The following is a 12,047-nucleotide window of genomic DNA, read 5'->3' as shown; positions in this document are numbered from 1 at the left end:
GGGTACCCAATCCAAATGTTCAGGGTTTGCACTTAGGTTCAATTTCCATTGTTTCTGTTTGCACTTTGCACCCCTGGTTCTTTTATAAGACTTCAGTCTTATTATACTTCATAAAATTGTGAATTATGTTTAAATAAACAATTGAGATTGTTAAAATGCTCATATAAATATGTTTCAAAAATAAAAAATGCCATACATTATGTAAGATTGGAAAATTAATTAATGTTAAGTCACTAAATACTTCATTATAATTGATCATTATGTAATGCATATTGCTTTGTTATATGAGTTCACCATATAAAATGAGGCTATAAATAAAATAGAAATATGCATACACAAAAAATATGATGGTAGCAAAATTGAGTTTTACTACAAAAATAACAAATTTAGTTCCAACTCAAAACAAATCAACTGAAATTGGTTCAATTGAAGATGATGATGTCATCTATAGTTTTCTTATACAGTACAGTAGTAAATTATATCCTCCAACCATCTTATAAAGTCATAGAACAAACCAAAAGGTAAAATATCATTAACATCCCTGTCATAAGTTTTCAACATACCAAAATATTTGCAAAGGATAACTGAATTTGCCAACTTAGTAACCCAAAACCAAAACAAGAAAAAAAGGTCAAAAAAGTACCAACATAACTGAAAGTACCACTTCAAACACAAACCAGAAACATATCATCATAGGCAGCTTAAAGGAACACATACCCCACAAGCTATTAACATCTCCCTTTTGATCATAATAATAATAAAATCCATTTTGATTTAATTGGCTCGGCTTTTGAAAACATCAAGGTCCATCTCGGTGGGGTCTGTTGCTTGAAGCTCCACCTGGATCCCATCAAGTTCCCTCTTGAATCGGTCCTTTGAGCTTGCGTAAATCATCTTGTTTCTCACCTTTGCAGTATCAGGAGACCTACACAGGTAGATATAAAAATATATAAAAAATTCAAAAGGTTTCGTTTTCAAGTTATATACAGGGGGGCAAGTAGAAGATAGAGGCAACAACTTCAAACCACTTATTTGGTTATGTTTAATCCCAAGCCGCCAAGCGGGTCAAGAGTATTCTTAAAAAGATAATGCATAAAGTGACACGCTAATTAATATTCAACTTATTTCATTAAAACTACTTTATAGGTCATCCAAATGCACATCTGATTTGGCAATACAACCAAGTTAAAAACAATGCTTTCGTCACTTTTTTCCTATCATGTAAAAGCAAAAATCATAAAATGGGCAAAATAATTAAGAAAATTTTCGTCAATCAGCATGATGTTGGTCTTAATGGTATAAAAATTATGTTTTCAGTGATACTGGAATAGACAACAGAGAGCTTGGTGTGAGTGAGATATTACTGGTTATGTTTATCATAACCTGATACATATTTGTGTAACCTATTAATACTTGAATGACCTTAATGAAGAAAATGGTGATTGGTGGTACCCTCATACATTATACCTATTTTTAAGGCATAAAGTCTCCTAAGTATGAGTAAAAGAAATAATGTAGATATGCCCTGAGTTAGACTACTTTGGAGACTTTCTTGTTTTGGATACAGAGGATGGTACCCTACCAAAGCATTTATAAATTCAGAAAAAGAAAAAAAAAGACTTACAAAAGAGAAGAGTTTGGACCATCTCGAAACAGGCCCCCGAGTATCGCTCGGAATTATACCCAAGTGTGTAGAACCAAGAGACTTAGTCGTATTCGAAAGTTAGGCAATAGTCGGAAACTTTTTCCGCAATGGTCAAAACTCTCTTTTCTCAGTCTGTTTTTTTCTTATTTATTCACAAAAGCTTTGTCAGAGTACCGTCCCATATATTCAAAAAAAGAAATCCCCTAAGTAGTTTAGTACTCTTGTAATCACACTCAGAAACTATCTATATTATTTCTTTTAAATGGGCAAAAAGTATTTCAGGTCAACCCACAACTTGTTTTTGATCCACACATATTTTTTTGTGTTTGACCTGAACCCATATTAAAAAGTGTAAAGTTAATTTAAAGTTGATTCAGTATCTTGTAATACCATGCAATGAAAAAGATCCTGCTTTTTTGGCAATTCTCTTCAGTAACAAAGTCATAGTCAAAGACAGCATATCTGCATTCGGCAGTAGGTAGTGATGCAACTAAATCTTCATGGCTTTGAGTTGGCTCGCCAACTTTTTCCACAATCACTTCCTTTTGTTTCTCCTCAATCTTGAAAACTATAAAACGGAATGTTCTTTTTGCCTTCAGTTCCAAAAACTTTAGTTTGCATTCATCATGCACAGCCATCCCAGATGCAGCATTAGCCTACATGAAATCAAAGGGCGGATAATGAAACAAAATATTAATAATAATTTAGGGTTCCAACTTCCAACTCAGTCACTTGATATTAAAAGACTAGCCTATGATGAATTAATCAAGTTCTATCAAACATGAGTAAATCAAATGTCTGAAGATTTGACATATGAACCAGTTTTGGTAATAACAACTGCAATATTAAGACTATAGGTATAAAGATAGGAAGCAATTCATGCACACAAATTTTCGGTGTTAACTGTTGTTAATTTGTGTGCTTAGGCAAGTAAACATTTCTTGTAAGAGGCAAAGACATAAAAAAAGTTGAAATTTAATGCCATAATGTTCTTTAGATGAGCAACTTTAAAACAAATTCTTCCATCAATCATGCCTCATGAAATGCATCAACAATGTCAACCACATGAGTTCAAATTTAAACAAATTAAAAAAAAATCTTCTTGTGTAAGTTGAACTACAGTCTATACCAATTGAACAGAAAGAATCTATACTTGTAATAGCAGGGTTTAAACTTCTAATTGATTGTCATTGAACTAAACCTTGTTATAAAGGGAGCTTGAGTAAAACTTTGAATATACAACAATATAATGCTATATCTAGATCATTCAGATTTAACCTTCAAATCTAGATCCAGACAGCATAAATTTGATACAAGCCATCGATTAAACAAGTAATATTATCAAATTATTAACCTTCTAAGCTACCAATCAAACAAGAACTACAAACTTTACTCTCAAAACCTTACAGTAAATCAAACCAATTCAAATTCATCTATAATGGCACATCAAATCAAACACCTAAAACCTAACCACCAAAATTACACCATATGAAACACGATTCAACGCATTCAAATGTAAACGCTCAAACAGATTGTAATCTAACAATTAGTCAACACTCAAAACAGATGGTAATCCGATTAGAGATGTGTCTAACCGATCCAAATTCAACTCTTTATTCGGTTCGGTTATCGGATTAAACCAGCTATTATTCGCTTGGATACAAATCCTAACACCTAATAACCAAATTTACACTATACAAAACACAATTCCTCACATTTAGATATAAACACCGGAACATATTGTAATTTAACCAATCAATAAACAAAATTAACAAGTCAACTGAAGTAAAATGTTAATACAATTACCAAGTAAACAAGTGATATTATCAAATTAACTTTCTAAGCTACCAAACAACCATGAACTAAAAATTTTTTACTCAAAACCTCATCAAAAGTTAGATCCAAATCCTAAAAATCAACATTTGGACAAAAAATCTGGATCCATTAACTCAATTACAACCCTAGGGTTTCAAATTCATCAATAATAATGGTACATCAAATCAAACACCTAAAACCTAACACCCAATCACCAAAATTACTCAAAACATATTGTTTCTTAACGCAATTCAACGCATTAAGATGAAAACACTCGCACAGATTGCAATTTAACCACTGGTAAACACTCGAACAGATTGCAATCTGAATTAAAATTGTGCTCAACCGAATCAAATTCAACCGATAATTCGGTTGAATTCAGTTCGATTATACGAATAATAACCGACCGAAAACCGAATTCACAATTCGGACACGGTTAGAAACAGAACCAAGCCGATTCGATTTAGAAATGTCTAACCGAACCGAATTCAATCTGTCATCCGATTGAAGTCAGATCCAAAAATTCACCTGGACAACAAATCTGGATCCATTTGCTCATTTTACAACCCTATGGTTTCAAATTCATCAAATCAATCACCTAAACCAAACACCTAATCACCAAAACTACCGGAACAGATTCTAATTGAACGCATTCAAATGCGAACACTCGCACAGATTGTAATAATTAAACGATTAATAAGCAAAATGATCAAGTCAACCGAAGTAAAACAGTTGTTTGGAGAGATTACCATAGCTTTGACGGTTGATCGGAGAAGATCAGTGGAAATTGTAGAGAGAGAAAGTGGAAGTCTAGAGAGAGAAAGAAGGTGATGGGAGAGACCTTCGGAAGGAAGTGTGCACGAAGATGATGATGATGATGATGATGATGATGATGAAACAGCGAAAGCTGTATGTATTGTATCGGGGGTTGGTTGGTTACCCTCCTCTCACTTATTATAATAATAATAATAATAATAATAATAATAATAATAATAATAATAATAATATCAAATTGAATTTTTGTGAGTTTTGATTGAATCCTTGTATTATGGTTCAGATACAACTAAGCCCTTTATAAGTACGGTTATTCACAAATGGAGACACAAAAGCTCGGGCTCAAGCTCGAACTTAAATATAAAAAATCAAGTTCGTGCTTGGCTCGTTAGAAGCTCGAGCCCGCTAATAACTCTTGCGTTTCTTACATTATTGATGTTTAATATTATGATTCTTTAATTGTGATGCATTAATCACTTAACATCTTTAAGCATATAAATACTATATTTGAAACCCAGTACCTATACCGGGCCGAGTCAGTGTATTTGGGCCGTTTCTAAAAACCCGGTCGGGTTATGCTGTGGTGGTCGGCCCGGACCGGTTGGATCAACGGGTGAATCGGTAAAACCATTTTTTATTAAATCCAAAATGAAATGTGCATGTCGGGATTCGAACTTGGGTCATTTCAGGTATAGAATCTTTAATAATTACCCCATAAGCCAACCAACCAAACTTTATTGATGTCTCTATTGATCACACATATATCATTTATATTTAAAAAGCAATATATAAAACATAAATAAACATTAAAATTTGTTATTATTATTATTTTTGATTATTATTTATTTTTTTATATGTATATGAATTATACACACACATATATGTAAATATATATTTAAATTATTTATGACGTCATCCGGGTCAAAACACCGGTCCACCCTCTCGGGTCGTTCTGACCTTTGACTCGGTAAGGCGTTCGGGTCGACGTTCGGACGGGGTATGAAAACATTGGACTCGAGTTTTATGCATATCTTTAGAAGTTGAAACAAAAGTGATGTGATGATGTGTGACCGCCATGTGAAAATGGATGAATCTTTATAGTTGTAAAAACACATTGTGTATTATAATGCATACTAAAAGTGCAGTTTTGAAAACGTGTTCGTTTTCTGCATTTGTTTGTTGGTTAAAGCTTTGTTGTTTAAGATGTTGAGGGACTTTGACGCTAGTTTGAACCTTGATGTGGGCGGTTTTCGTTTTTCCGGTTTTTTACGACTTTGGTTATTGACAATTTCAGCTCTCTTAATAATTTAGTTACGTCTCTCACGATGTTTAATCTTAGCTTTGATTCTAAAATAAAATAATTTGATAAAATTGGACTACTATATGTAAATGAGAAGAAATATAACTTCTACTTTAACTCCACTTTTCAACAAAGCATTGTGGTACATCTAACTTGAGCCTACATGTAATATGAAAAAATGTCTATTTGAAAAGGCCAATTTAAATTATTAAAAAGGAAAAAGAGCATTTTATTATTAGTTTATTATAATTCATTCATGATGATGGATGGTCACTAATTATCACATCTCATGACAACATGTGGAATGCTCCCTACATGAGAGCGTACTATTTATCTTCTAATCTAAAGTTCTCAATAATAATCTTTAGGGAAAGTCATTGCTTAGTTGTGAAATGGATGACCACTATATCCGATGTTTTATTATTACAAAATATAAACTTGAAATAGTAGAGCATGTAGTTGTTGGTTTCCAACATATTCGACAACTTTGATTAAGATGAAATTACAAATTCTATTTTAATAATATATGTTTCTAATTTACGAGACAACCGTTAATCTCCCAATAACACAAGAGAAGAAGAGAAAAGAGACCCAAAATAATAATTCTTTCTTATTTTTCTTAAACGAGATTACAATATATAGGAAAACAAAGACATAAAAAAAAAAGATAAACAATAAGGAAACATAATTTGACTATAATAAGGAAACTAAATAAAAGATAAACTTAAATAATAATAATAATAATAATAGGATCGTATGAATTCCCGACCCCTTGAAAATGTCCTTGTCCTCAAGGACGGAATGTTGTTGCTATGGCGGTCGCCACTCGAGTCGTACAACGACAAGTGGGGCGGTCTCAACGTAGCACCATAGTGGCCACCATTCGAGTCTTCCAGTGTTATCCGGGCCAATGTCAATGGACCACCACAAGAGGCGCAACATGGGTTGCCTTATTGCACATTTTAACGGTGTCATTGCCAACAAGCACGAGCTAAACGTATTGTTGTAAATTTGATTGGCATCTTTATTAACCATCAAATTACCGTTTTGTTGCTTATACTTACCAGTTGCATGCCCACCTAAGGTCACATCCCCCAATCCTTGAGTAACTTCCTCGTTAACAATGGTTTCATGATCATACTTGGCTACTGCATTGATGGAACTAGTGTGGAACTGAGTAAGCATTGTCGTAGTGAAATCACCCTAGGTGAGGAAGTCTGAACTCCGAAGCCAACCATTAAACCACCAGAACGGTTCATCATTGAAGGATTCAACGACATAGGGAAACCGCTCGTCACCATTAATAGCGTAAAAGAGAAAATATCGTTCGGCTTGAGAGATCCATAGGGCAGGATTAGATCCAGTGAAACGAGGTAATTGTGTATGCTCCCACAAGAGTTCTTCCAAAGCCATCTAGGCTAAGGATCTCAATGAAAGCACCAATTGATACGGTTTATTAGAGACAACCGTCAATCTCCCAAGACCACAAGAGAAGAAGAGAAAAGAGACCCAAAATAATAATTCTTTCTTAATCTTTTTCTTAAACGAGATTACAATATATAGGAAAATAAAGACATCAAAATATAAAAAGATAAAAAATAAGGAAACATAATTTGACTATAATAAGAAAACTAAATAAAAGATAAACTTAAATAATAATAATAATAATAATAGGATCGTATCAGGTAAATTATGTAAACCATTAAAAAACGACATAGAATACGTGAACCCTCGTCGTGTGTTGTATATGCTACTTTTGGGGTTGAATATTGTTAGAAATGAGGTGGTGCAACGGAAAACTAACACACATATAACACAAACGAATTGCACGTGGGAAATGGCATATAAAGAACACGACAATTATAGCAAGTTTATGGCTAAATCTTACATTCAGAACTCATAATTATGGTTGTTCACAAGTCAAGTTGAGCCGACTTTAATTTTAACTTCAAATTATACAAGTCAGTCAAATTCAACTCAAAATTACGTTTACCAAACCAAAAATGAAACTCAAATGTGAAATTAAACTTCATATATTTAGTTGGACCTAGAGGTGGAGATGCATTAAAAAAACTAGCATTAATACCGTGTTGACAAGTATCGGCTCTGTTATAAAGTAGAAACGACATCTGATTGTAAACTTATACATCAAAATTATTCTTGACCCGGTAAAACCCAATGTGAACCAGCTAAAACTTGGTTTTTCATCAACCAACTAAATACGATCCTTCCCTTATACCGGTGCCAACCGCCCCAATTTGGTCAGAACCCCATTTGTTATTGACCCAACCGGAATCAGTTTATGTTACCTGAAACCCAAATTTGCTTATAAACAAGAGGTGCACAAATACCGGCTTCGTACCGGACCGAACCCGACAAGAAACCGGTTTCTACCCGCACCGGACTCGATCTGATATTAGGTTTCTCCCGAGACATGTACCCGACCCTACCCGAAACCTGAAAAAACCCGGAACTGGTTCATACCCGACCCCCGTTTTGACTTTTATTGATCGCAATTCCGATTCTTAAAAATACCCGGTTTGTGCACATCTATTATAAACTGAGAAAGTTAATGGGCTTCCTGTAATATAACAAAGCCCACCCACCAATCATATGGGCTATATCAAATTCCTTTTAACAGCCCAAACCCTAATTCAACACTCACACCTCACTCTTTGGAATCAATCATCTTCATTTTCTTTTCTGTTCGAGGTAACCCCTAACTCATCTTCAAATTCAATCTCAATTCCAGCTTCTAGGTTTGTTTATTAGCTCAACGATCTCTAATTTACTAACCTCTTATTTTGTCTAATTTGCCCGTGATTTGATTTAAGCAGTTTGTTACTGTTAGTTTGTTTTAATTTCTGCACATAATGCATGATTTTACGGTTTCCGGTTATTTTATTGCTTATATATTTCGGTAAATTAGCTGCTAATTATCTGTGTTTTTGTTTCGAGCTCGACTCGTCTATTATTTATATAAATATAAATAATTTGTTTAACATTTTTTATTGTTTTTATATATTATGAGAATGCTTAAACGAGCCTAAGCTTGAGTTTATACGCACAATGTTGAGTTGATTTTAAGCAATTTGGTTTTGGTATATTAACGATTATAACTCGTGTTTTATTTAGATGTGAAAATATCTGATTAAGTAGTTTGTTTTAGTATCTGGGCATAATGCTTGATCTTCTGGTGTCCGGTTATTTTATTGTTAATAAATTTTGGTAAATAAACTTCTAGTTATTTGGATTTTTGTTTCAAGTTTTCTTTTTTCTAAATCTCGAGCTCGGCTCGTATGCTAACTATTAAATTATTAACATTTTAAATTATTTTGAGAAACCTTTAACGAGCGCCTGAGCTTGTTTGCACGCATATATTATAGTGTTTGGGAGTGTGCTTGTGTGAGATTTGAGGCATACAAGTAATGAGTTTCACAATTATGCTACTGTTTGAATTTTGAATGATATTTTAGGGTTTCAAAAAGTTACAGTATCTGTTAATTCTTGGATTGTGCGTTTCAGTTTTTCATGGAATTGGATTTTGGTTCATCTTCTATGAATAGTTTTCTGTGTTCTGTGAGCTTGTATTAAAATTAGATGTATGCCAAATCAATTTATGTTTAATGGTACTATTTGGTAAAATTGCATGTGTAATATTGTATGTCTATAACCTAAGTTGTGTGTTCTTGCAGCAACTTGAATTTTCAAGGATGGTGAGAGTTAGTGTTCTTAACGATGCTCTTAAGAGCATGTACAATGCCGAGAAACGAGGCAAGCGACAGGTCATGATTAGGCCTTCGTCAAAAGTTATCATCAAGTTTCTTATGGTCATGCAAAAACATGGTTTGTCTCTTCAAGTAATCTTTTATATGAATTTTTGTCATTTCTTTTTAATTTCACAAAATAATATGAATAAATTAGGGAAGTGATGTTTATTTTGTTTTATATGATGCAGGTTACATTGGTGAATTTGAGTTTGTTGATGACCATCGATCTGGTAAGATTGTGGTGGAATTGAATGGAAGATTAAACAAATGTGGGGTTATTAGTCCTCGATTTGACGTTGGTGTTAAGGAAATTGAACCGTGGACTGCCAGACTTTTGCCATCAAGACAGGTTAGTTTCTTTTTGGAACTTGTGATTAGGTTTTGATGTGAAGTTATTTTAATAATCAATCTTTTAATGTTTGTATAAAGATAAACAATGTTTTTTCTTAAATACCGGAAGTCTGGAACCGCTCATCGAACCCACCACTTTATGGTTCACTAGTTGGTCTGGATTACAAATCCATATGAGTTTTCTTTAGATTTTTTTTTTGTTTTAATGCTGCTTATTATTGTATGATTTTTACAAAAGCAAATATGTATGGTAAAAAGTAATTATGTGTGTGCAAGCATATGCGTGGATAACATATATTATATGCACACAAGGTTATCTAAATATCTATATGAATTGAAGTTCTTGTGTTAAATAAAATTTTACATGTATGCAAACAAGACAAAGTTGGTAGTTTGTTAGTTTTTGATGCCTGAATTCTTTGGCAGTTGACTTCTTTAGGTGCTTAGTTTGAAATCTTCTTTTTTCTTTTTAAGAACGTGTTGCTACTTTTAATGATTTTGTCAACATTTATCATCACTTCATAGAATATCTCTTTCTGAATTTTTTAAATAAACTTGGATCCCAATCAGCTAAATGTGGAAACTTTGAGTTTTTCGTGAAGATTCAAATCATGTCTCTGTTTTTCTAAAAATAAATTCGGTTCAACCCTATTCCCTGGTTCAACCGCTGGCCCTTTATAATCAAGAGGTTTAAACACAAAAGATATCTATTTGAAAGTGATTTTGTAATAGATGCACCCTATGTCTATGTTATCTTCTGTGTTTTGAAAATCGGACTAACCTGTCCAACGTGCCGAATCTTAAGCCACTGATAGCCAGTTTGGTTATACACTTTTTAATTGTGTGCTTGAACCATTTGATTATAACACGCTAGAGGTTGAATCAGCAACCATTTTGTATAAGGTGGGAGTAGATTTATTTTTAGGGAAAGAAATCAGCTGATTTGACTTTATAGTTGATGAGAGACTCTAAAGACCTAGATTTGGTCGTTTTTGGATCAACTTTGCTTTTTTATAGAGTAGTGAGAGATTTTATCGTGAGGTGGCGGCGAATGTGGGATAAGTTGTTATAAGTAGTAATGGATGTTAAAATCAAACAAAGAAGGTTTTGAACGGTGTACCAAAGGAATTAACTGACCAAAGTTTCAGATGTTGAAAGCGAATTTATTTACCAGCATGTTTTGTTTATATTTATGTTATTTCTTATTTAATATAAAAACCTTGTTTTATACAAATATATGAGCTGCACACAACTAATTAGACAACCTTCTTGTGTATTGTATTTGTTTGTTCATACACATATTTTTTATTTGAAAAAATTTTATATTAACTTATTAAAAATTATACAATAACTAACAACCTTACATCAACAAAAGTTAAAGAAAAGTCGTTAGGTTTTTTAATCTGGTCACGCATGTATATATAAATAAACTTAACATATTTGCTATTTGAAATACAAACATACATAATTCCTTGTGCGCTTTTATATTGAATGCACACATGTATATAAAACTTACTTCAAATGCTGCTTTCTCTCATTTCACTGGATTTAATGATTTATGTCCACATTTTCATTAAAGAAAGTCATTGTGGCCATTTATCTGTGAATTTCTTAAATTGTTATTTGTGAAACTCACAAATCCTTTGATTATTACAATCTCTTTTTGAAGAATGTAAGTAAAAATGTTCACTTAACATACAATGCAACGTGCAGTTTGGTTACATTGTGTTGACAACATCAGCTGGAATCATGGATCACGAGGAAGCCAGGAGGAAGAACGTGGGTGGTAAAGTTCTTGGTTTCTTTTATTAAAAATAACTTGAAGATTTAATCATTGTCTTAGGTACATGCCATTTTGGCTATGAGTCGAAAGAGATCTTTATGGTTTTGAGACTGAATTTTGTCAAAGGTCGGTTTTGTATGTGTCATTTGACTTTTATCTTGCCATTTTTGTTTAGTTATTATGCTATAAGATACATTTTTGGTTTGAGAATATGCGGTTACTGGTTAGAAAATCACAAGGTTCTTAAAGTAGAGTCTGTGATTGCATTAAGTTATAACTATTATTTGTTTTGTTTATTGATTCAATCCTGAATCATGAAAACCGAAAGACTTGTAACAACTTCACCAAGGCGGGTAATGGATGTATTGAACCAATTTGTCTAGAATATACGAATCTTAATTGTTAACTTGAATTCTACTAAATCCTTTGTATAAAGGTGACCATGTCTTGATGACATTGGCTATTTTACTAATTTGTTTATGTAAGGTGATTATATTTTTGTTGGTTTACAAGTTTTCCATGAAGTTAGTATATAAAGGTGGTTGTAGATGAACGATATATCTGTACGAGTGTTGGTCAGCTTCTTGTCAATGTAAGAGATGATGTAAC

The 12,047-nt window shown here is 33.0% G+C and overlaps 2 protein-coding genes across 3 annotated transcripts; one reads left to right on the top strand and one right to left on the bottom strand.

The window, feature by feature from the left end:
- Nucleotides 1-474: 474 nt before the first annotated feature.
- LOC143592295 (actin-depolymerizing factor 2-like) lies at nucleotides 475-4,293 on the bottom strand. The gene is made up of 3 exons (XM_077072243.1): nucleotides 4,210-4,293; nucleotides 2,036-2,301; nucleotides 475-925 (listed from the first exon to the last, which is right to left on the bottom strand). Exons 1-3 carry the CDS (start codon nucleotides 4,210-4,212, stop codon nucleotides 775-777), a joined length of 420 nt encoding a protein of 139 aa, XP_076928358.1. The 5' UTR covers nucleotides 4,213-4,293; the 3' UTR covers nucleotides 475-774.
- Nucleotides 4,294-8,263: 3,970 nt separating this feature from the next.
- On the top strand, nucleotides 8,264-11,526 carry LOC143592298 (small ribosomal subunit protein uS8-like). 2 transcript variants are annotated; one of them, XM_077072247.1, is made up of 4 exons: nucleotides 8,264-8,293; nucleotides 9,230-9,380; nucleotides 9,493-9,653; nucleotides 11,369-11,526. In XM_077072247.1, the coding sequence occupies exons 2-4, from the start codon at nucleotides 9,248-9,250 to the stop codon at nucleotides 11,465-11,467; spliced, it is 393 nt and encodes a 130-aa protein (XP_076928362.1). In that variant the 5' UTR covers nucleotides 8,264-8,293; nucleotides 9,230-9,247; the 3' UTR covers nucleotides 11,468-11,526. The 2 variants fall into 2 exon arrangements, with proteins under 2 accessions (XP_076928362.1, XP_076928361.1); XM_077072246.1 differs by lacking the exon at nucleotides 8,264-8,293 and having other exon boundaries at nucleotides 9,191-9,380.
- The last annotated feature ends 521 nt before the right edge of the window (nucleotides 11,527-12,047 follow it).

The sequence above is a fragment of the Bidens hawaiensis genome, unplaced genomic scaffold (assembly GCF_021521415.1).
Source record: "Bidens hawaiensis isolate Kalapana, Puna unplaced genomic scaffold, B.hawaiensis_p1.1 tig00040667_1, whole genome shotgun sequence".
NCBI lineage: Eukaryota > Viridiplantae > Streptophyta > Magnoliopsida > Asterales > Asteraceae > Bidens > Bidens hawaiensis.
The sequence above is the reverse complement of the archived record's forward strand: the minus strand, read 5'-3'. Positions and strand labels throughout refer to the sequence as shown.

Coding starts and splice junctions, on each gene's coding strand:
- LOC143592295 (XM_077072243.1), bottom strand. Junction 926..2,035: donor AGGATCTTTTTCATTGCATG/GTATTACAAGAT, acceptor CTACCTGTGTAG/GTCTCCTGATACTGCAAAGG.
- LOC143592298 (XM_077072247.1), top strand. CDS start 9,248: ATGGTGAGAGTTAGTGTTCTTAACGATGCTCTTAAGAGCATGTACAAT. Junction 9,381..9,492: donor TATGGTCATGCAAAAACATG/GTTTGTCTCTTC, acceptor TATATGATGCAG/GTTACATTGGTGAATTTGAG. Junction 9,654..11,368: donor GACTTTTGCCATCAAGACAG/GTTAGTTTCTTT, acceptor TGCAACGTGCAG/TTTGGTTACATTGTGTTGAC.